The 25,503-nt window shown below is 41.7% G+C and overlaps 1 protein-coding gene and 1 non-coding gene across 5 annotated transcripts in view; one reads left to right on the top strand and one right to left on the bottom strand.

Annotated features, from left to right (window-relative positions):
- The window catches only part of KHDRBS3 (KH RNA binding domain containing, signal transduction associated 3), a 190,436-nt gene that overhangs the window by 99,623 nt on the left and 65,310 nt on the right, over positions 1-25,503 (top strand). For all 4 annotated transcript variants that reach the window (XR_006961151.1, XM_047074222.1, XM_047074225.1 and 1 more), the window contains exons 5-6: positions 4,221-4,360; positions 21,743-21,938. Coding sequence is in view for 3 of the 4 variants with exons in the window: in XM_047074222.1 (XP_046930178.1) it covers positions 4,221-4,360; positions 21,743-21,938 (336 nt within the window). In the remaining variant the exon portion in view is untranslated. The remainder of the gene's footprint in view (positions 1-4,220; positions 4,361-21,742; positions 21,939-25,503) is intronic.
- Positions 19,079-19,181, bottom strand: LOC124507970 (U6 spliceosomal RNA). The gene has a single exon (XR_006961185.1). It is a non-coding gene; the product is annotated as a U6 spliceosomal RNA (small nuclear RNA).

Here is a 25,503-nt window from a genome sequence, read left to right on the forward strand (position 1 = left end):
GCATCAAGCCTTAGGCATACAGAAGCCCTCTTCGCAGGCAGCCCCCTCTGTGGGCATAGAGGTCACCTGCCAGGGGCCTGCCAAGAGCCCGCCTTGACGACAGGCCCTTCTCGGTGCTGTGTAGGGCCTGAGTAACCCTCTCTTGTTCACGTCTATATCCGTATCTTTAACTTCTAAATTTCTCGTTTTTATGTCTGATTGCTATGGGACATCTCAGTTTTAGTGTGTCGTGGGCCATTGCAGATTCAGCCTGTGCAAAACTGATTACAGCATGTTCCACTGTTACTTATCCTTATTTTCCAGATGCCCATCGACGGTCTTGACTTTGCTTATATACCCCCTCATCTAGGATGTTACCATTTCTAATAAAATTAACCATTATAAATAACACCAGATCTACTTCTCCTCATTCTTTCTGCCGCTTCCCTACTCCAGGTTGTCTATACCACGTACTGGAATTATGAGCTTCCATCTGGAATTTCTGCCTCTAGTGTGTGGTGTTTTTGTTTTTTTTTTTCCATTTAATATCTTTATGGAGGTATAAATCACATAGCATAAAACTCACTCCTATAAACAATTCAGGAGCTTTTAGTATATTCACAGAGTTCTGCAACTGTCACTTTAACCTAAGACCATTTTTGTTACCCCCCCCAAGCAAACCTTGTAATGAGCAGCAGTGACGCCCCATTCTCCTCCCTCTCTGGGCAACCACTAATTTACTTTTTGCTTTTTTACACAGCCTTTATGGAGATATAATTCGCATCCCATACAATTCACCCGTTTAAGGTATACAGTTGACTGGGTTATAGCGCATCCGTAGTTACACAGCCATCACCACTATCTGTTTTAGATTTTCATCATCCCCCAGAGCAAACGCGTCCCCATGAACAAGCACTCCCCATTCCTGTCCCCTGCCATTCCTCATTCTGTCACGTGCCACCATGAATCCACCTCTGTGGGTTTGCCAGTTTTTGACATTTTGTGTACGACAGCACAAAATGTATGGTCTTTTGTCCTGCCTTCTTTCATTTAGCATATACTGTTTTTAAGGTTCGTTCAGTTGATTTGTCATTGCTGGATGATATTCCATTGTATGGATGTACTGTGTTTTATTTGTGTGTTGTATGTCCGTTTATTAGTCAAGGACTTTGGGGTTATTTCTGTTTCTTGGCTATTATAAATAATGCTGATGTGAACATTCACATACACATTTTTGGGTGGACGTATAGTCTCACTTTCTTGGGTATTACCTAGGAGTGGAGTTGTTGGGTCACTTGGTAACTGTGTTTAACAGTTTTGGGGCACTGATGACTGGTTTTCCCAAGTGGCTGGACCATTTTCACTGCCACCAACAAGGTGTAAGGCTTCCATTTTCTTCAGTGTTCTCTCAGTCACTACAATACCCTTTGTTTAAAGAAACTATTTGAACATCCATCTACAGTAATTTATGTCTGGGCTCTCAATTCTATTTTATTGATCTTTATGTCTACCCTTTGAGCCAGTAAGTACTACACAGTCTTTTCTTTAAATGTTTTTATTTATTATTGAGAGACAGAGCATGAACAAGAGGGGAGGGGTAGAGAGAGAGGGAAACACAGAATCCGAAGCAGGCTTCAGGCTCTGAGCCATCCGCACAGAGCCTGACGCGGGGCTCGAACTCACAAACCATGAGATTATGACCTGAGCCGAAGTCAGACGCTTAACCGACTGAGCCACCCAGGCGCCCCTACACAGTCTTTATTTCTGTAGCTTTGTAGGAAGTTTTGATGTGGGAACATAATCAGTCTTCCAACTTTGTTATTCTTTCTTATAATTGTTTTGGATATACTAGGTCCCTTGGATTTTCGTATATAAGTTTTAGCAAAGAAACCAGCTGGGATTTTTGAGAGGGTTTTCCTTGATTCTGTAGATCAATTTGGGAGGTGGGAAAGCAGAGTAGGAATATTGTCCATCTAGCCATGAATATTGGATATCTTTCCATTTACTTAGATTTTAAAAATTTTCTCGCAACAATATTTTGTAGTTTTCAGTACATAAATGTTGCTCTTATTTTGTTAATTTATTCCCGAGTATGTTATTCTTTATGATGCTACTCTAAATGGAATTTTCTTAATTTTACTTTTGTGTTGTTCGTTGTTAGTGGAAAGAAATAAAATCGATTTTGTATATTGATCTTATATCCTGCAGCCTTGTGAAACACAATTATCGACTCTAATAATGCTTTTGTGGATTCTTTGTGATTTTCTTTGCATAGGATTATGCCATACCATATATGAACAAAGATGGTTTTAGTGCTTCCCTTTCAATCTGAGCACTATTACTTTTTTTTTCTTACATAGTTGTCCTGTCTAGAATCTCGAGTACAATGTTGGATAGATGTGGTGACAGTAGACATCTTTGTCTTGGTCTTCATTTTAGGATGATTCTTTTAGTTTTTTATTATTAAGTATAATGTTAACTGTGGGTTTTTTATAGTTTGTTGAGTGTTTCTATCATTAAAATGTATTGGATTCTTCTCTCAGATGTTTTTTCTCTGTATTAAAATGATCGTTTTTTTTTGTTGTTGTTGTTGTTTCATTCTCTTTTTATGGTATTACATTAGCTGATTTTTAGGTATTAAACCAAAATAGCAATTCGAGTATGTTTTAGTTGGTTCTTATGTATAGTCCTCCCTTTTATCTTGTTTATACTGCTGGATTTGGCTTTGTAATTTTTTGAGAGCCTCCGCATCTATATTCATCAGAATATTAATCTATAGGTTTCTTTTTTTGTAGTGTCTTTGTCTGTGTTTGTACTTGGACAATACTGGCTTTGTAGGAAGAGTGAGGGAGTGCTCCCTCCTCTTTAATTTTTTTGGAAGTTTGTAAAGGATTAGCATTAATTGTTTGTGGAATTCACCATTGAAGTCTTGTGGGCCTTCAAATTTGCAAGACATTTATTTATCTGGTACTAATTTAGTCTCTTTGCTTATCTGTTCCAATTTTCTGTTTCTTCTTGAGTCAGTTTTGGTAATTTGTGACTTTTTAGGATCCATCCATGTCACGGTGTCATCTTCGTTACCTAATTTGTTGGCATATATGATCATAATTATTTCTAAAACACAAATCTAGGTATGCAGCTCTCCTCCTTAAAACTGTTAAATGCTTTTTAGTACCCTTAGTTCTAAACCTTTAAAGTTATACCTAAAATGACTTGAGGTTTTGTTGAATTTGGTTTCTGCTTTCTACTCCATGTTGAGACCAGCCTCCCTGTACACTACCCCCCCCCCAAGTTATTTTTATATTTCAGCCATGTAGCACTTCTTCCAGTTCCCTACACACCATTTCTTAGGGTCTTAAAATATGATTTTTTCCTCCCATCTAGAGTATTTTATAGCCCCTCCTCTGGTAATTAGTTCCCACTCATACTTAGATGACACATCTTATAGAGAACCTACTCTTACTACCACAGCTTAAGTTAGATACCATTTAGACCGAACTTTCTTTCTATTGTGAAACAGATGACTTTTGTTTATTTATTACATGTCTTTCCTGATGACTGTTGAATGGAGTTGGAGGTATTAAGGAAAGGAGGAATCAGGGATTGCTCCCAGGGTTCCTCAGATGAATATTTAGAGAATAAGACAAAGAAGAGCAAGCCTCCAAGTATAAAATGTATTCAGTTTTGAAAATGGTGCCTTTTTCTAGTATAATATCCAAATGGAATTGTACAAAAAGAATGTGTACATGTGGCTCTTAATTTTAGTAAAGCTATCATGTTGTATGTATGCCTTCCTCCTTTGTTACAGTGTAAGCTCATTGGCTGCAGAGACCCTGGCTTGCTTCTCTGGTTTTGTTAGTTTGCACTTCACAGATGCTCAGTAACTATGAGTTGAATTGAGTTGTAAATAACAGTGCCACGTGTCTGTCTGTATATGGTATCTTAATTTTATTATAACTATCTCACTTGGAAAGTATGCCCCACACAAGGAGTAATGGCTGACTGTAGAAAATTTTAGCTTGGGGAAATTGCTGGGGTTTTTTGTTTTCTGTTGTTGTTTTTTTTTTTCCTTTTTTACAATTGATTGATGCGTTTTCATTTCAACAAACTCAAATCTTACGAAGTCAGCTATTTTCCTTGCCTTTTTTTTTTTTCTATTAAATATTGTTATTTTTCTGGTCCTAAGTACGTTTGTATTTTTCACATGAGGTGAATTATGTTGTCTTCTGTCTTCTGTGTAGGACTATAATGATGAAATCAGGCAAGCACAGCTCCAAGAGTTGACGTATTTGAATGGTGGTTCAGAAAACGCGGACGTCCCAGTTGTTCGAGGAAAACCCACCTTGCGTACAAGAGGTGTACCAGCCCCAGCAGTAACCAGGTCGGTGCAATTCATTGACTTTACTTTTCCTGTTGTTAGAATTGGGTACCATGGCAACCGTTTTAATCTTTTTTTTTTTTTTTTTTTTTTTAATTAATAGTCAAACAGCTCTATCAGTGTATCAGTACAGAGACTTTAAGGATATATTCAGACATTATGATGTCATATTGAGGGGATTCCCTTTGTTTGAACTGAGATATTTCTGGGTTTAACATAACCTCTACTACTTACCGGCTGATGACTGTAGACAAGTTTATTTATCACTCTAACATTAAGTTTGTGATTGTTTAAAATGAATCTTATTTTAGGTAATAGCACTGATAATGCAAATTGAGATAATGGAAGCAAGGGCTTTCCCCACGGAATACAAGATTAGGCTGGTTCATTGCCACATCTCCAGTGTGGAGCACGATGTCAGGCACCAAGTGGGGTGTCCATGAGCTTGTCATTTTATTCACTGGGAATGCTCTGTGGTATCTGAAAACTCCCGAGTTGGTCCACACACACAGAATTTTTTTTTTTTTGTCTCTGGATTGATGACTTTTTAATATGAAAATGCCTAGTGAATTCATGAAACAATTTAAACATAACCATGTATTGAGAAATGGCTGTCTCAGATTTATTTGAGAATTATTTTTAATTTTTTACCCAAAAGAAGAAGTGACACAGATTTTTCACTGGTGACTATATATATATATATATATATATATATATATATATTTTTTTTTTTCAGATAGAATTATGCATGAAATAATTTAAAGTAGCATTCTTTTATGTCTCCAAGTTAATTTGAGACAATAAAAAATCAGTCTTTTTATTTGAGTGTTGTTGATCAGGCCCTGGTCAACGAGCGTAATTACAAATAGACGTTATTGCAGTGTGAAATAAACAGATCTGTTCACGGTGCCATGTGGGTTTTCTCCATAAGAAAAGGCTAATAATAATGGGATTGCTGTTGATGGTTTAATGAGATAATTTATGTGAGTGTTCAGTAAGTGGTAAATCCCTTTCGTTTTCATTTCTTCTGTCATTAAATTTACTTCAAATCATAAGAAATTACAGTTGACCCTTGACCAATGTGGGGGATAAGGGCACTGATTCCTCGCATAGTCAAAACTCCATGTATAACTTTTGACTCCCTGAAAACTTAACTCCTAATAGCTCACTGTTGGCTGCGAAGCCGTAACGACAGCACAGTTGATTAACACATATTTTGTATATGTATTAAATACTGTATTCTTACAATAAAATAAGCTAGATAAAAGCAAACGTTGTTAAGAAATTCATGAGGAAGAGACAACAGTAGTAGTGTAAATGTATTATTTCTTGAAAAAATCCACACGTCAGTGGATCCACACAGTTGGAACCCATGTTGAAGGGGCAACTGTCCGTCCTTGCTTTATTAGCTTCCTGTGGTAGCTGTGATGAATTACTCCAGACATGGTGGCTTTAAACAGTAGAGATTGATCACAGTTGTGGGGGCCACGTGTCCAAAATCAGTATTGTCGGACCACAGTCAAGGTGTTAGTGTCCCCCCTCTAGAAGAGAATCCTTTCCTTGTCCCTTCCGGTGTCTCATGCCTGCTGATCTTTCTTGACTTGTGGCCGCGTGCCTCTGGTGTCTCCCTCCAACTGCGTGTTGATTTCTGTCACATCTGTCTTTGATCCCCGTGTGCTTCCCTCTTCCCTGTGATGGTATTTAGGGCCTATCTGGATGATCCAGGGTACTCTTCCCATCTCAAGATTGCCCGATAATCACATCTGCAAAGGCCCTTTTTCTAAAGAAGGCGACAGTCGCAGCATGGGTGTCCAGAATAGAGAGCGTAGAGAAGAGTGCAAACCCAGTGCCACTGTTCATGACACTTCTTAGGGATGCTGTGTTCCTTAAACCACATCTACCGTTTTTACAGAAGATAATTTCTAATTTAGTTGTCAGGTGTTGAATTAAGTTGAAAATGTTAGGAACAGATGAGGAGGGCAGAGGCTCTCTGTTTTGTGGCGTATGGTGTCTGGAGAAACACCACAGGCCGCCCAGATGAAAAACTGTCCCTCTTGATGACAGCATATAGGCCGGTTGCCATTTCAAGGCTCTCCATTGTCTTGACAGGTAATGTTCTCTGATGCAACCCTGCGCTAGTTTGTGGCGGGGTAATGGCTGGTCAGCGCGCGGCTCTGGGCAGAGCTTTCTCTCCTGCATTTGATTATGGGCTTCCTCGGTACCACATCTTTCAAATACCCTGCTTTTTTCAGTGTAAAACTCCTGTTCCTAGAAGAGGTACTCGAAACCCTTCTGTATTTTTTCTGAAGACCTCGCTCCACATGTCTGTATTGATTGCTCTGCCCTGTTTCCTGTGTGTTCAACCCTGGGCTGGAAACGGCTTGTTGCATGAAGTTGGAGCTCACGCCCTTTCCTGCCTTTGCCCACATTGTTCACTGTTCTCTGCCCAGAGTTATGTGTCTTCTCTCAGCCCCTCACTTGTTTATAGCCTACTTATCTTCGTGTCTCAAACCGAAACTCATTTTAACAAATGCCTTGCATCTACTACTGAGGACTGTTCTCAGCACTTTACAGGCAATAACTAGGTCAAGCCTCATAACAACCCTGTGAGGTGGGTGCTATTATGTTAACTCACCATTTTACAAACAGGGAAGTGACTACTTGCCCAAAGCCAGCCAGCCTGGGGCGCCGGCAGCCCCGTTCCAAGTCCATGCCCCTCCCCCTCTTTGATCCTTCCTTCGCATTTTCATCTACAATCTATTTCTTCTTCCATCCATTCTCCCACTGCATCTCTTCCACACAACTTTGATTCTGTCACTTACATTGTATTCTTACTGCGACACATGGCGGCATTTTTTTTTAATAGAGTTACTTTTATTTTATTTTATTTTATTTTATTTTATTTTATTTTATTATTTTTTTAATGTTTATTGATTTTGGAGAAGGAGCCAGAGTGTGAGTGGGGAAGGGACAGAGAGACAGAGGGAGACCCAGAATCCAAAACAGGCTCCAGACTCTGAGCTGTCAGTGCACAGCCCCACATGGGGCTCGAACTCAGGATGGGTGAGATCATGACCCGGGCTGAAGACGGACACTTCACCAACTGAGCCACCAGGCGCCCCTGTGATGGTACTTTTAATACAAGATGTGATGAAAGTACGTCTATATATATATATTCTACTAATTTTCCTCATTAAATAACATATCATAACTTGTGCATCTCCCAGAATAAAAATAAATGGATGTGGAAACCAAGATAAAAAATTACGAAAATCCCAGGGGTAAAGTTAGTACACAAGAGTACGTGTTATTCCGGACAGTCGCAGAGATGGTCTTTGAATTGTGCTTTGAGCTTCCTTGTAACCAAAGCTGAGGAAGACAAGGCTATGGAATTCACTGGGTCTGAATATCTAAAAAAGTAATAAAAGACAAACATGCTCATTAAAGCCAGTGCTTCCTAGTCCTGAAACTTGTGAGAAGTGTCCGCAGTGCACAGTCCCCAGTAGATCTCTGCCGCAGCCAGTCCCTCCATAATGCCATTTTGATTCTCCCTCTAAAATAAGTCTGGTTTTCCTTAATCACTTCTTCCATCCTCCCTAATCTGGCCTCACTGCTCGTCCGGTTTTCATTTACAGTCTTAATGACTGGTTAAAATCCAAGTTGGTTTTTGTCTTCTCCCTGCTTCAGTTTCCTCAGTGGCTCTCCGTGCTGTCACAGGAACACCCGAACCTCCTGCCGGGCTCGATGACAGGCGCATCATCATCTGGCACTCTCCCTGCCCTTTCTGACCTTGTGGTTTTCCTGTACTGTGGCCAGGCTGCCCTCCTTCCTGTCTGGCAAATTGGCCAAGCTTATTTCCCTCTCACGCCCTTTACATTCACTACCCCGGCTCTCACCTCGTCCCTGGGGCACCCGGTGGTAGGCAGACACAGGCATGGTATCCGAGAAGCCTTGCTGATCACCTTGTTCAAAGTCACCATCCCCCAGTCCCAGAGCTGGTCTACAGCATCCTGTCTGGGTTCCTTAGTAGCATTTACTAAACTGAATTCCACCTTTCTTGTTTGTTCCCTTTTTCATTGGTTACTCCTCATTATAATGTAAACCTGCAAGGGCTCTTGTGTCCTAGGACCTGGCCTAAAGTAGTCACTCAGTAAAAAGCTGTTAGGTGAATACAGTACAATAGCAGGTCCTTTAGGCTCATTCTGGTCAAGTGTTGATCATTCAGAGTATTTTGTGTTAATGTAATTCGCTGTCACCTGACTGAATGTACTAGGGGATTAGCTTTGCAGGGGTGGTCATGTGGTTATCACCATTTTGGTATTTCAGAGTGGAACAAGTTATTATGAGAGTCTTCATGAATGTTCCCCACTGTTACCACTTCAGGATGCTTTTCTGCTGAAAGATGTAAATGATCTAAAATTAAATCCTGCAGTGGGAAGTGATATGTGTTTTAATAAACCCTTTCCTTTCAGTTTCAAATGAGAGAACTAAACTTATACCTTTTTTTAACTTAGGAGGTAAGGAAGCTTCTTTACTTCCAGTCCATCCTGTGCAGGGCCTCCAGAAACCCTGCCGTGAGATGCCTCCTCCCTAGCTCTTTGCACAGACCCCAGCACAGAAGGAGGCTGGAGAGTTGAGGCCGCTCAGGGCAGCACGCTTTTGGGCCGGTCTTCTCCACCCTGGCCTGCCGCCGCCGGCGGTCTGAGCTGAGCCGCCCTGACCTCGGGGATGCTCCCTTTTATCCCTTCTTCACGACAGCTGGCTTACTCTGTGCTGCTTTCGCACTGACCTTTAGTCTGGCCATCTGGCCCTTGCTCCCAAGGAGCAGGCAGACTTATCTCCCCACCTTCGATGCCACAAACAGCAGGAAGAAGAGCAGAACAAGCAGATGAAGCTGCCTTTCTGAGTAGTGAATACACGTGCCTCCGTACTGGGCGCTGAACGTGGTGGCTTTGACCGCGCATGCGCGCACAAAGCCAACGCAGTCCCTTGGGGCCTTTTGTAAGCTTTCGTTAAATTGGGAAAATTTTCAGCTCTGGTTTCTGTAAATGGTTTACCTGCCCCTTTCTCTCTTCCCTTTCGTGGACTGAAGTCCCATATTAAATCTTACGATTGCGCTTTGCAGACTATATGCCGAGGTGCTGGGAGCTGCGGCAAGCTCCCAGGTTGGCCATGGGACTGGACCGTTTCCAGGGACCCCCACGCAGCCTTCAGCATCTGTCAGACACTGTCTGAGCTCTCAGCTTCAGGGCATTATTTGTAGTTTCAGTGTTAGATTGTTCTCCACGGATGTCTTGTCTTCGTAAGGCCCGTATTTTAGCAGTTGCTGTGTTGAACAGTAAGTAGCCACAGGTGCATAGGTCGCTACATAACCTCCACACGCGGGATCGGGTGGGACACGGGCACTTGCGTTTCCTTGTCCACGTTGATTTTCACATGATTTCACTCTTCTTTAAAACCGATCATGAATGATGTCACGGATACTAAAGATTGTTTCAGTGATTGAAAATGATGTATTTTCCCTCATAGTATGTAGAGTTATGAGAATTGTTATTAGGAAAACTGAATAGTTAATATAAGGGTCTTAAACATTTCCCCAGTATATGATATGGTTAATTAATCTACTAATCTACTTCTAATTTAATCTAGTAATTAAAAAGTTCTCTTTTTAAATATTTATTTTTGAGAGAGTGCAAGTGGGGGAGGAGCAGAGAGAGGGGGACAGAGGATCCGAAATGGGCTCTGTGCTGACAGGCAGACAGCAAACGAGCCCCATGCGGGGCTCAAACTTACGGACCACAAGATCATGACTTGAGTTGAAGTTGGACGCTCAACCGACTAAGCCACCCAGGTGCCCCAAGAAGTCTTTTTTTTTTTTTTTTTTTCGATTAAGGAAAGGGTGAGTATAGGAAATTGACAGCATATTTATTTTCCTACTGGTCCAAATTATAGACATTTTCAATTTAAAAAAAAAAAAAACAACTTTCTTGGGATTAAATTTCAGTAGAAGGCCCTTGCTTTCTCAGGACATTCTACCACCAAACTGTCAGAACAGAAGTCACCTTCCCTTCCTTCCTTCTGGTGTAATAAAAACCCGGGCATTGGTACGTGACACATGTACCCCACTTCCCGGGCAGAGGATCCTAGGGGACTTTGCTGGGAAATGAGTCTCTCTGCTTTCGTTGCCATAAGCTCCACCACCTTTCTCCCGCTGAGCTGCTCCCTCCGTTGTCAGCATCCACTCACTGGCTTTTTCTTCCAGGGGTCCCTGATGGCGTATTAGTGCGTGGCCATAATGGAGCTCATTCAGGGGAAACAAAAGGAGAAAATGGGTGGTTTCTTTTCAGATCCTTTTAATAGGCTTCGGGAAGACAACGAGCAAGGCAAATAATGTTGCGAGTAGTGTGAGAACTTCCCCGCAAGAGCTGGTAACTCTGCAGCCAGCCAGGGACGGGCAGAGAAGAGCAGCCGCGCGCGGTTCTCCTGGTGACGGCGTGGCCGACCACGTACGTGTCAGGTGCAGCCTAAGGCCCGATAAACGTTCTGGGCCTTCCTGTAGGCTGCGGGGCCCGCTGGAGGAAGGGTTCTGACCCCCAGTTTGCCGGCAGAGTTTTTCTGACCATAACGTTGGACAAGATGTCCTGAGAAGCAGAGGCCATTTCGGGTGGACGGCATCTGGCGAGTATGTTCCTGAGCCGTGGAACATACTCCCACACGCCCGGGGTTCCAGAGGTTTGAACATCTGCCTTCCTCTTTGAAAATCAGTCAGTCCCTTCCTGCTGTCAGGTTGTTCAACGTCACAGGTTTTCTTGGAGCACTTTCTGTGACAGGGGTTGACGTCACAGGGGTGGCTAAGTCATCATTTTGACGTCCAGAAAGTGAACAAGTGTAAGTCAGAGAAATAGGTAATTAAGACAGAGTGGCGTCAATAGGGGTAGGGGGTGTGAAAGCAAGTGCGATGGAAATAGAAATGAGGGTGCAAGGAATTTTAAATGGGGAATGTGGGTGTGAACAACTTAGGGTGGAGGTAAAGGAATAAGACAGGAGAGTGTCAGAGGAAGTCATTCCAGGCAGAGGGACCAAGACTGGAAAGCAGAAAAGATGGGGACAGTTGGCTTGGAGTTAGAGTGTGGCTTCATGGCTCTTTCAAGCCAGGGCGTTTCTCCCGGGCTAAGCCCTCGTTTCCTCGGCTGTAAAATGGAGCTAGAACACCGAGCACACGCTAATCCAAACCCTGCTTGATTTTTTTCATGTCCCGTTCAAGCCCGAACCGTGCCGTAAGTTCTTTTCTGATTCCTCACAGTGATCCCACACTACAAGTTGACTTCTTCTGGAGGACCTTGGGCAAAGTACACATCTCCCTGAAGCGCCTTCATTATCAATTCATTGTCATCAGACAGGAAGAAGACTTGCCCTGGATAGTGCCAGAGGCCGAAAGAAATAGGGCTGTTAGTTAGAAATGATAGAGACTTTCACTGTTTTTATTTTTAAATAAGGACGAAAAGTAAAAACATGCCAACAGAGCTGGAAGACAGTGACAGGCTTCAGAGTAAGGAGTGAGCTCTCTGTCTTCAGGGATGGAAGGGAAGATGGACACATTTCTTGCACTTTATGAGAGATTTTGCTTCTCACACACTGTCTTATATTGTCAATAATAACCAGTTGGTAACTTGTTGGAGAAGAAACAAATTGCCTTAGATTTATTTTATACTCTGTACAACGTAGGACAGTAAAACAGATTGGAGATTGGATGGATCGCAGAATGAAGTGGTAACCGTTGGGTTTAGTAACAGGTCTGTCACTTCTGGGTTCAAACCAGGAGCAACAGCACTTGAGAGCTTCTCGGAAATGCAAAATAATAGTCCCCAGCCTAGAACTACCGACTCCGACTCTGCCCTGACACAAGTCCTGGGTGACGAGGACGCTCAAGAAGTGTGTGAACTGCCCTAGAAACACATTTCAGATCATCACTAAAGGTGCAAAGAATAAGGGCTGCCAGAGGCTTCTGGAAGCGTCAGTCTTCATTGGCTCTGACGATTTCCCTTGCACGTTCTGAGGGATCCTAACTGCAGGCTCTGCTCCCTGTTTCCTTTTATCTAGCCTCTCACTCACTTGTCAACCCCCGGCAAGAAAGAAAAGCCTTGGAATGATTAAGCTTCACTCTCAGAAAACCCCAGGGATGAAGAAAAGTTGTCAATGTGTTTGTTAAGGAGTCTCTCGGAGAAATAAATAATCCCTGCGGTCGCTGGTGCATCAGGGCGTTGGCCTCAGATGACAGCTCTCTGGGCAGGTCTGCTTCCCACTGTGATACCCGTGGTACCAAAGTAGGACGCTGCCGTTGGCTCCCTCGGGCACCCAGCCTGTGGTCAGCCGGGGCCGGCCTCATCATCCAGGGCTCCCGCCACCAAATTCGCCATTTCACCCTCTACTTTTTGCTCCCCATAAGATTCCTAGACAGAAGCCAAACAGGACGATAGTATATGGTTATGCTCTTTCTCTCCCAGTCTGCATCATCTCTGCTAAATGCATGGAGGGTCCATAAAGGTGCTCACTGGTGCTCACCGGGTGATGAGCTGTACCTTCGTCCGTTCTCGTCCTCTGGTGCGCAGCCGGAGGAAGGTGTCGGGACTCCCAATTCAGAATCCAAGTGGAAGTCTGCGTAATAATTACCACTTACTACATGCCTGTGTTAAGCTAGGCACTTTATATACCGCGTGGGTAAACCTCATGACCATCTGCAAGAGCTAGATGCCGTTGACGCCGCTTTATGGGTAGAAAGCTGGGCTCAGCAACTAACTGACAGTAGATTTGAGAGTATAGATACGTTGGAACTCAAAGCCTATGCTTTTGCATCACATCCTAAAACCTATCAACAATCTATAGGTTCATCTATAGATTATGAATCTATAAATAATTAGTTCCTGATTCATCCATACCTTTGTATTCAGTCCTTCAAAGCACTGTTCCCGCAAAGGTACCTGTTGACAAACCTTTCTAGACTATTTCCATATCCGAGTTTCAAGCCAGAAACCAGGGCCACGCTGCTGAAGAAGGCAAACAGAAAGAACCGTTGGCAATCACACCTGTTCCTCTGCTCATGAAACTTTCTGTTCAGATGTGAGATCTTCCTGCTTTCTTGTTAGCCTCATTCTGATCAGTGTAGCAACCTGATTTTATCAATTTGAACCAAGTTTTCTAGTAGAAAATTAATAAGCCCCCACTGATTATCAGGATCTCATCCTTGTCCCCATGTCAGCAGTCCTGCTGTTAATCTGTCCCCAGAGCTTCATTTGTAGCATTTGTGCGTCCTCCGAAGCGTGGTCAGACTCTTAGGTTTGTACGCTTCTTTCCCTCACGCCTTCCTCTCTCTGGGGGGGTGGGGGGGTGAGGGCTTAAAACCACACAATTCTCATGGAATGTCATACTTAAAAACTAATCTTCAGGGGCACCTGGCTGGCTCAATCAGTGGAGTGCATATGCCACTCTTGATCTTGGGGTCATGAGTTCAAGCCCCACGTTGAGTATAGAGATTACTTAAATAGATAAATAAATAAATAAATATTTAAAAAAAGGAATCTTCAAAGGATCTTCCATAGATAAGTGTCAAGAGCTACATACATCAAATGACTTGTCTGAAATTCTGCTACAGATATTTTAGTATGATTCCATATACTCCGAGGGCACATAAACAAACGATGTTGATGATGCTGGGAAGGAATTGTGAGCTTCTTGAATATATAAATTTGTGCCTTTCAGTTTGATGGAAAACATAAATTCATAGATTCAGAAAACATGCTGAATGTTTTGTGGTCCATATGCTAACTTGGATGGCAGGGATGGGGTATTAGCTAAGGAAGCAGGAGGCTTAATTAGTTTGAATATACTCAGATTAAATGAAATATCACACAGGAATTATGTGCTATACGTAGAAATTATTCTTTTCTCTAATCACATTGAAGCGTTTTCTAGATATACACTGCATATAAAAAGATGAGTAAGACTATAGAAATTATAGTGTCATCATCATTGCTGTTCAGAGTGATTGAAATTTATATACATTGTTGATCTTGATTGAGTAGGGGATGTGTTAGGTACTTTCTGTGTCTTGTGTCATTTTCCTGCACTGTACCACTAAGAAATGGGTTGTATAACTCACTTGGCGGTGGAGGAAACTGGCTTGGAAAGTCTAGACTGTTGATTAGTTTGAACATTAGCTGGAAGACAGAAGTTGAGCCAGTAGGTGCAGTCAGAAATTGAATTCAGATCTGACTTCAGTGTCCTTTCTCTTGACCACCACTTTTGGTGTGCCAATTTTTATGGCCTAGGACGAACAAAAAGACCTAATTTATAATATGTATAAAAGGAATAATACAAGTTACCTAAGAGTGAAAAAGTCTTTTAGATTTTGCATCTTTTCGATGACCTTAAAGTTTTGAGAAGTACTGGCCAGGTTTTTTGTAAGATGTCCCTCGTTCGGGATTGGTTTAATATTTTTTCTCCAGATCAGCTTGGCCTTACGGTTTCAGGGAACAAAAACCACAAAGGTGAAGTGTCATTTTCATCACATGTTGAGGGTTCATACTGTCCACATGACATAGTACTGCTGACGTTGCCTTGGTAACCTGGCTGAGGTCATACTTGAAGGGTTTCCCATTTACAGTTACTCCTCCCCCGCCCCCCTTTGAAGGGTGGGATATCTACATAAATTATCGGAAGATGTTTCTCTTCTCTCCCATTATTATTTCAGTCATTTGTTTATGTCAGTGTAGACTTTTGCACGTTTCTACATTTTATACATCCGGTTAAAATCCAGTACTGCTTTTTTTTTTTTTTTTTTTTTTTTTTTTGGATTGTTTCAACTTTGGCCATTGAGAGCTCTTTCAGTTGGCTCCTCCCTGCTCCTTTCACATACACTCATTATTCTTTTTGTTGGTTATTTATGCATTTGTTTATTTACTTATTTTCGAGTACTTGCTTACTAGTTTTTAACAGTTTCTTAAAATTTATTTATTTTGAGAGAGGGAGAGAGAGAGAGTGCGCATCACAAGCGGGGGCGGGGGGAGAGAGAGGGAGGGAGGGAGACAGTCCCAGGCAGGCTTCACACTGTCAGTCAGCGCAGAGCCCAGTGCGGGGCTTGAACTCAGGAACTGTGAGATCATCACCTGAGCCACAATCAAGAGTCAGACGCTTACCTGAGGGACCCACCCAGGTGCCCCGAGTACCCTTACTTTCTGCTCTGCAAGTTGCTGCCGCAGCATCTTGCATACCGGGATCGGCCATTTCTCCAAGGAGCCGTGGTTCCTTTTGTTGGAGATCGGTATCAGAGACCAGAGCTGGGTGCTGGTTCTGCTTGCTGCTGCTGGGATGTCCTTGCGTCCGAGCCCTCTTAGCTGTCAGAGCGAGGAAACGTGTATGCTACGAGTCCACGTGTATATACACGTCTGTGCATATTTCTGCAATTCACTGTATCTATAGTAAATGAATCAAGAGTTCATACTAACGTGTCCACTTCTAATCCATTGCCTTTATTGCCCACTCTAGCCTCTGTCCCTTGCTTATCTATAACCTTCACTCCAACACGGCGTGGCTTCCATCATCGTCCATCCAGTGCACATGCATAGTGTCTCAGAATCGTACGTGCACCTGCACCCCTTCTCGTGGGAAATAACTCTGTCACCTAGAGCAGTGCTTACATACAGCTTTTTTTGCCTTTAACTTAGAAACTTCACTTGTTTCTAAATTCATTTTTCCTCTCAACTTCAGAACGGTGTTTTGTTTTGTTTTGTTTTGTTTTGTTTTTTAAGTTTATTTAGAGAGAGAGAACAAGTGAACAGGGAAGAAGCAGAGAGAGAGAGAGAGAGAGAATTCCAAGCAGGCTCCATGAGTAGCCTGACACAGGGCTTGATCTCATAAACCGTGAGATCATGACCTGAGCCAAAATCAAGAATCTGATGCTCAACTGAGCAACCAGACACCCCCATGAGAGTGTTTTATATGTTTTTAATATAGTTCATATGTTTTGTCACATTTAGCATTCCATCCTAAACCCTCAATTTCCTAAATTTTATATATATATATATATATATATATATATATATATATATGTATATTTTAGTTTGCATACATTAAAGTTCACTCTTTGTGATACAAAGTTTTGTGGGTTTTGACAAATTCTTTGTCACCTATCCACCATTTCAGCATCCTACAAAATAGTTTCATCCCCGTAAAGTGTTCCTACTGCTTTACCTGTTCAACCTTCCCTCTTCCCCTGAACCTGTGTCTGCCACTGATTATTTGTTTTAACTCATCAGTGTAGTTTTTTTCTTTCCCAGTATGTCATATAATTGGAATCATACGATATGTAGCCTTTTGAGATTGGATTCTTTCATGTAGAAACATTTTAGATTCATCCATATTGTTTCCTGGTTTGTGAGCTCATTTCTCTTTATTGCAAATAATACTCCCATTGTACGCATGCACCCTAGCTTGCTTATCCATTCACCCCTTTTTTTTTGGGGGGGGGGTCAGGGAAAACCTTTAATTGATTCACTTGAGTTCATACAAGGTAAGCAAAATTCCTAGAGAGGAGCTTTCCTCCAGAAGATTCTTATTTTTCTTTTTAGTACTTTTTCCATCAAAATAAATTATAAAATATCAAACTTGTTTTTAGTATATAATTTGTTGTCAGGTTAGCTAACATACAGTGTATATACAGTGTGCTCTTGGCTTTTGGAGTCCCGTGATTCATCACTTACATGCGACACCCAGTGCTCATCCCAAGTGCCCTCAGTGTCCATCACCTATTTTCCCTGCCCTCCCTACCTGCATCAACCCCCAGTTTGTTCTGTGTATTTACGAGTCTCTTATGGTTTGCCTCCCTCTCTGTTTATAATTTTTACCCTACGACCCAGCAATAGCACTGCTAGGAATTTACCCAAAGGATACAAGGAGTGCTGATTCATAATGGCACATGTACCCCAATGTTTATAGCAGCACTATCAACAATAGCCAAATTATGAAAAGAGCTCAAATGTCCATTAACTGATGAATGTGGATTGTCCTCTTAAAGGGCATAAAGCTGCAATAAACATTCCTGTGCAGGTTTTTGTGTGGAAGTAAATTTTCAAATCAGGTGGGTAAGTACCTAGGAATACAGTTGCCAGATTGTGTGGTAAGATCTCATTCAGCTTTGTAAGAAAGTGCCAAACTGTCTTCCTCTTCTGTGTGCCCATGAGCAATGCATGAGAGCACCTTTCCTTCACATCCTCACCATCAGTTGGTGTATTCAATTTTTTGATTTTATTATTCAAATAGATATGTTTTAATTTTCAGTTTCCTAGTAACAAATGATACAGAACATTTGGCTATTTGCCATCTGTATAACTTCTTCAGTGGGCTGTCTGTTCTTTTACCCATTTTTAAATTGGGTTTTCTTACTGAGCTTTAAAAGTTCTTTATATATTTTGGATACAGGTTTGTTGTTGTTGTTGTTGTTGTTTTTTATCAGATATATGTTTTGCAAATATTTTCTCCCTGTCTGTGATTTGTCTCTTCATCTCTTAACAGTGTCTTTCTCAGAACAGAAGTTTTTAATTTTAAGAAAGTCCAATTTACCATAGATTATATCATAGATTATGCTTTTCATATGGTATCCAAAAACTCATCAAACCAAACCCACATTGATTTCTTCTGAATTTTCTTCTACAAGTGTTGTATTTTACATTTAGGTGTAAAATCCATTTTGAACAGAGAGGAAGGCAAACCATAAGAGACTCTTAAATACAGAGAACAAACTGAGGGTTGATGGGGGGGTGGGGGGAGGAAAGGGGGAGTGGAAAGTGGGTGATGGGCGTTGAGGAGGGCACTTGTTGAGATGAGCACTGGGTGTCATATGTAAGCGATGAATCATGGGAATCTACCAAGAGCATGCTTGACACACTGTATGTCAGCTAACTTGACAACATATTATATTTAAAAAAATAAGCAAAATCCATTTTGAGGTAATTTTTGTGAAGGATGTGTCTGGGTTCTTTTATTTTTTCTTTCTTTTTTTTTTTTTTTTTTTTTTTTTTTTTTTTTTTTTGAGGCCTATGGATATCCATTTGTTTTAGCACCATTTGGTGAAAAGACTTGTTTCTCCATTGAATTGTCTCTGCTCCTTGGTCAGTAGTCACTTGACTGCATTTCTTTGGATCAGTGTCAGGGCTGTCTTTGGTTCCATTGTTCTGTGTGTCTGTTTTTCCATCAATACTTAACTATCTTGATTACCGTAGCTTTATAATAAGTCTTAAAATCAGATACTGTGAGTCTTCCAGCATGTTCTTCTTCGGTATTTTGTTGTCTGTTCTGGGTCTTGCCTTTCTGCGTATTCTCTAGAATACGTTTGTCAGTCTACAGCGTGGCTCTCTGGGATTTTGATTGGGATTACACTGAGTCTATAGGTCGAGCTGGGAAGAATTAGCAAGAATTGACTCTAACAACGATTACGCATGGGATTATTCTCCTTTGATTTATTTCATCACAGTTTTATGGTTTTCTACATAGAACACTTGTACATATTTTGTTAGATATGTACTAAACCATTTCTTTTGTTGCTTTAATAAATGTTATTATGTATTTTTTTAAAGACTTTACTGTTTTAGAGCAATTTCGGGTCCACAGCAAAATTGATAGGAAGGTATAGATATTTCCCATAGGCCCCTTGCCCACACACATGCATAGGAAAATCTGAAACACTTCACAAATTGGTATGTCATTCTCAAGCAGGGACTGAGCTAATCTTCTCTGTATTGTTCCAATTTTAGGGTATACCTTGCAAAAATGAGTACTGTAAAATATATATGAGTATATATTGTTGACTTACTAGCTTTGTATTGCAAGACCTTGTTTTTATGCTTATTAATAACTCTAGGAGGGGGCACCTGAGTGGCTCAGTCATTTAAGCATCTGACTCTTGATTTCAGCCCAGGTCATGATCTCGCAATCATGGAATCAAGCCCTGGATTCATTCATTCATTCATTCATTCATTCTCTCTCTGTCTCTGTCTCTTTCTCTCTCTCTGCCTCTCCCCTGCTCACATGTGTGTGCACGCACTCACTCTTTCCCAAAAATAAATAAATAAACATAAAAAAAATAAACTCTAGGAGTTTTTGGCTGCTTTGTTTTATTTTGTTATGGTTGATTCTTTGGGGATTTTCACATAGAAATTATGTCACCTGTAAATAAAATTTTATTTCTTCTTCCACAATCTTACAAGTTTTATTCCTTTTTATTGAATTAGGACTTCCAGTACACGTTGAATAGGAGTAGTAAGGGTGGCCACCCTTGCCTTGTTCCCAGTCCTAAGGGGAAAGTATTCAGTTTGTCACCATTCAGTATGATAGTAGCTGTAGGTTTTTGTAGATTTTTTTTCAACTTGAGGAAATTTTCTTCTTCCTACTTTGCTGATTTTTTTCATGAATTGGTATTACATTTTGTTAGATGCTTTTTCTGCTCTTTATGATTATATGATTTTTTTTTTTCTTTAAGCCTTGTTGATGTGGTCGATCACATTGGTTTCCTAGTGTTGAACTCACCTTACATACCTGGAATAAATCCCATTTGGTCATGGTATATAATTTTTTGATATATTGTTGTATTTAATTTGCTACTATTTTTGAGGAATTGTACACCTTTGTTCTTAAAAAGATCATGATTTATGGGTTGTTGTTGTTTTTCTTCCCCCCATTTCTTAAAGTCTTCAATGGCTTTGGTTATCAGAGAGCCTTATCCTTGTTCCCCCTTGGATGACATATCTCTTCTTGGGGAGGTCAGATATCAGCTAGGCCAGTTCTGTGGCATCCTCTCTAGACCCCCATGTTCCCCCCACCCAACCCTTTGGCCAGTTGTGGCTCCCAGAAGGGCTTAGAAAAAAGATCTTGAGAGGTGCCTCCTCTGCTAGGTCCCCACCAGGGTTCAGGACTAAGCAGAGACCAGTTACTTCTGTCCTCCCCATTGGCCCAGTGTCTGAGTAGTAATGCAGGAGTAATTTTCAGGAGGCACTTGCAATGACCAGCTTCATAGAAGGAGTTAAGGAAGTATTCCCTCTGATTTTTATTTTCTGGAAGAGATTGTAGAGAACTGATATTCTTTCTTTCTTTAATATATGAAAGAATTCATTCAGTGAATTCCATTGGAGTTTGGTGCTTTTTTTTTTAAGATTATTACTCTTTTATTAAAGTTCTTTAATAGATATTTCAGATTATTTAATTATCTACTTGTGGGATTTAGTTATTTGTATATTTCAAGGAACTGGTGCATTTCATCTAAGTTAACACATTTCTTGAGCCTAAAATTGTTTCTAATCTTCCTTTCGTATCCTTTAATGTCCTTGGGGTCAGTAGTGATGACCCTCTTTCATTTCTGATACTGTTTATTTTTCTTGTTTAGCACATCTAGAGGTTTATCAATTTTATTGAACCTTTCAAAGAACCAGCTTTTGGTTTTGTTAATTTTCTTTGTTAAGTCTTTAGCAGTGTATTTGCTATCCCAATGAAACTAAAGAAGGAGATAGGAGATGCGCAGGCAGCCGTGTTATCTATGACAGTTCTCTTTATTTGGGGTATGTTGTCCATGGGAGATGGATGAGGCCAAATCTTTTATTCTCTGTCTTAGCCTCATTTTTCTGTCATTTCTTCATAGACCTTGCACATTTTCTCAGGTTTTTGCTTTTTTGGGCTATTCTTGGTACAGCCTCCTTCCTTGCTCTCTGACTTGAAATCTCATATTTTATGTTAGAAATACGTAAATACACATGTTGAATTCTACTTCAGAAAATATCTGTTTATTCAGCTTGAGAAGGGTGTTTAACAAAAAAAGAATGGTATCTTAAATTACCCTGTGGTAGATACATTATTTGGGAAGGTACATTTAATTTTCTCTTTCATGGCACTCTGATGTATATTTTGGTCCCTAGCTTTGCTAGTTATGTGTTCTCGGTTTGAAGATCTCTCCAGCCTCAGTTTCCTTGTTGATAGATAAGCAGAATGCAGCCCAGCTCATAGTGTTGGCATGGAGGTTGGATGTGACCCCGGTCTGGGTCCCGAGTGGATGCAGCCTTCCCAGATGTCCATAGCTTCCTACTCTGTATTTTAGCCAGAAATTGAGTCTTGGGGATGCTTTGATGTTATTATATTTATCGCTGCTGGATAAGCTGCCTAAGTGACTTGGCTTCCTTTTGGTAGATAGCTGTTTCTCATTTGCTTTAGTTTTTACTTTGTGTGTGGTTTCCTTGTTTCTTTTTACAGAAATATGGGACATTGATTTTTCTGAGGTATAAATGCATGTGAACCATGGAATGGTAGAGACTATGATGAAGACTGCTAACTTGACCCTCTTGCTTACAGGGGAAGGGGAGGAGTCACAGCCCGGCCAGTTGGAGTTGGTGTACCACGAGGGACGCCGGCTTCCAGAGGAGTCCTTTCCACCCGAGGGCCAGTGAGTCGGGGAAGAGGGCTTCTCACTCCCAGAGCAAGAGGAGTGCCCCCAACTGGGTACAGACCTCCGCCGCCACCCCCAACACAAGAGACCTACGGAGATTATGTAAGTAAAGGTGTCATGTGATTGACGCAATCCTCACATAGCATTGCATGTTGTAACCAGCGGCCCCCCTTACCTTGTTGTGGTTCTTGAACATTCCACCTCAGTTCAGCAAACATTTATCGAGTGCTAAATAAGATGTGATACTTGAAGTATAAGAAATGAAAAAGAAATAATCTCTTAGATCAGGTAGCTTACAGCTAAGATAGGGAAGATGAATTGGGGCCAGTGGGAAGGTTCAAGACCAGAATCAAGGAGACACGCTATCGAGCTCTTACAGGACTTTAAAGTAACATTTGTTCATAGTCCACTCAGATTGCCTCTGAGTAACCCAATCATTTAAAAAATAATCACTTCCACATACCAAGTTGTTTTCACCCTCAAGTGTTTCCTCTGAAGGGCTGCTGCTGAATATGGATTCATAGTTGAAATGTTTTTCAGCAAAGAAAACAAAAGTTCCCAATTTTTTTATATTAATGCAAATTAGTTTTTCCACTTACCATTCAATAATTCTTTGATATGGTTCATAGACTTAACATAAGAGAAAGAAAATATATCCGTGAAAACTGGGTGGAGGGGAAGGGCAGAGGAGTTTTTTAATAAGAATACAACCCGCCTGGGATTCTTCCTCTGACCTCTGAGTTTAACATAAATAAGGAAAATAAGTAGTGGATAGATGTTTCTTATTACTGGCTGAAAGTATTAAAGAAAAAATGCATGAGCTGTTGTCAAGGAAAGAGAAGCGGTGACGAGGCTAAAAGCAAGAGCCGATGGGCTCTCATGTTTTAAGTCAGGGAAATTTCTTGCTGGGTGCTCGGCACCTCTTTGCACGGTGTCTAAAAGTCTGCATTAACTCTCTGGGCCACAGACAACATCTGCAGCTTGGTCCACAGCCACTGGAAAGAGCAGTCTTCGCCCTGGGGGAACTGAACTTTTTGTAATTCCCTGAATATGCTGTGTCCCCTCAGGCTTCCAGATCTTTCCTCGTGCTGCTTTCTCTGCCTAGAATCTCATCTCGTACTTCCTGTCTGTCTTGCTAGACCTAGCTCAGCTCTCATGAGGGGAATTCAGAGGAGGTGGGAGCTGATGTATTGAGTGTTACTGCTGAGGTCATGTGTCTCAGTCACATGTCTCTTTCCCACCTACACAACGACTTCTGGAGGGGCAGGGACTGTTAGCTTGTGTCTCTCTATACCTGGCAGAGAGTGGCTCCTGGGAACTCAGCGAATTATACTTAACAAATAAATCCCACGGTACTTTCGCCATTTTGCTGTTCAGTTGGAGAAGGACGTGGCCTCCACTTCTTCTCCTTGTTTTCCTTACAGTTTGACATGTTCCTGTTTCCCAGTATTCCCACCAAATGACAGTAATCATCATGCCTCAAGCTCTCCCACAAATGCAGAGTGCCTTGCAAATAGCAGAGACTACAAAGGGAAGAAAGTGCTATTCAGTTTCTCTTAGTAGGGCCTGTGTCTTTGGTTTTCCAGCTCAGCTTATGTTGAGTTCTCTCAGGTTTGGATTAATGTGGTTCTGGCTGGATGGTGCTGCCGTAATTGTCAGGCAGAGGGTGTGGAAAACCCGGATCCTGGGCCCACTGCACCATCCATGTGGTATGAGTCAGGCAAGGTCCTTGTGTGGCTTCATAATCACATTTCAGAAAGAGCTGTTGCCTTCTTCCCACGCATTACTTCACCTTTCCGCTCAAGAAGATCTACTGAATTCCTGCTGTGTGAACGAGACGCATGTCCTCTCTCTCGGTGTGTACACCCCAGTCAGTCTGGAATGAAATTAGGAGCGACTGGGTGGCTCAGTCTGTTAAGTATCTGACTCTCAATTTGGGTTCAGGTCACGATCTCCCAGTTCGTGAGACCGAGTCCCGCATCAGGCTCTGTGTTGGCAGCGGGGAGCCTGTTGGAGAGTCTCTCTCCCCCTTGCTCTCTGCCCCTTCCCTGCTTGTGTTCACACAAGCTCTCTCTCTCACTCAAAATAAATAATTTTTTAAAAAAATGATTTCTAGGATGAAATTAGATGAATACAGATAAATATTTCTTGAAAGGCTCAAGTCCAGGGGAGGAAAAGGAGGGAGAAATTTAAGGCACTTGTTTCTTTTTCTATTTGTAGCTCTGATTTTTATTGATAAATGAACAAATGGGAAAGGCATTGTAACGATTGTTCTGAAAAGTACCGTCTTGCGTTAATTCGCCCCCCCTTTCCATTCACTGCAGTGGATGATGGGACAGGGGCCGTGCAGAAGGACACTTGTGTGCTTTCAGGAGCAGAGAGGGCTGGAGAGCTTGTAGGAGAAAGGTGGCCTTCACTGTTCGGATGCCCCCCCTCGCCTGGCCCTTGTCCAGGCACTAACTGTTGCCGCGGCCGCGGTTCCAACATGGTTGCCTTTCTGCCACGCGACAGTGTTGCCTTCAAATAACCGATGACCACGTTTGCTGTCTTGGCTTGAATTTACCTGGAGTGTGGCCCTGGCGGTTTCATCAAGTTCATGCAGTAACTCTTGCACACGTGACTGCTTTGAGAGTGTGCTGTAGGTAGTGGAGTAGGACACACGCACAAAAGAAATACAGCTGATGCTTGACCAACACAGGTTTGGACTGCATGGGTCCAGCCATGTGTGGATTTTCCTGATAATTACAGTACATTACTGTAAGTGTATTTTCTCTTCCTTATGATTTTCTTAATGATACCTTCTTTTCTCTGGGTTACTTTATCGTAAGAGTACAGTATGTAATACACACAACATACAAAGTATGTGCTAATCAACTCTTTCTGTTATTGGTAAGACTTCTGGTCAGCAGTAGGCTATTTATTAGTAGTTAGAGTTTTGAATTTTTTGTAATGTTTATTTTTGAGAGAGAGAGAGAGAGTGCAAGCAGGGGAGGGAAAGAGGGAGAGGGAGACACAGAATCTGAAGCAGGCTCCAGGCTCTGAGCTGTCAGCACAGGACCCGACACGGGGCTCGAACCCATGAATTGCGAGATCATGACCTGAGCCGAAGTCAAACGCTTAACTGACCAAGCCACCCAGGCGCCCCCATTAGTTAGGTTTTTGGGTGGTCAGATGTTACACACACATATTTTCAACTGCATGGGGTCAACGCTGCTTACCTCACATTGCTCAGGGGTCAGCTGTACTATCCTGAGTGCACTTGCTTCCTCGAATTGAATTACTTCCATGAAGAGTTTAGATTATGTACTATACCTTTCTCTCTTAATTTGTATCTGTTGCTCTTGGGAATACTTATTGAAGTTCATAGCCAAGAACAAGGATTTTCCATGTCTCCCCTAGCATTTTACAAGCCCTCCACGGTGTTACAGTGAAAGCTTCAGTAGCTGGACGCTGTGCACAGCCAACAGTGTTGGGGTCTGGTGTGAGGAGGAGACAGCCTCCTTGCCTCACGGCGTGTGCTTTTGACCCCTCTTCGTTTCCTCACCTGACTTGAATTTAATTTCTTACTTCCACTCCCTCTAAATACAGCCTTGCAGCATCTGGCATATTCCCAGACATTGGCCGTTGGTGAAATCCTGAAGATTAATCACAACATGCTTAGCTTTGG

Source organism: Lynx rufus, unplaced genomic scaffold (genome assembly GCF_022079265.1).
Source record: "Lynx rufus isolate CCGP_SWC_20201006 ecotype Redwood Valley unplaced genomic scaffold, mLynRuf1.p SCAF_12, whole genome shotgun sequence".
In the NCBI taxonomy this organism is placed as follows: Eukaryota; Metazoa; Chordata; class Mammalia; order Carnivora; family Felidae; genus Lynx; species Lynx rufus.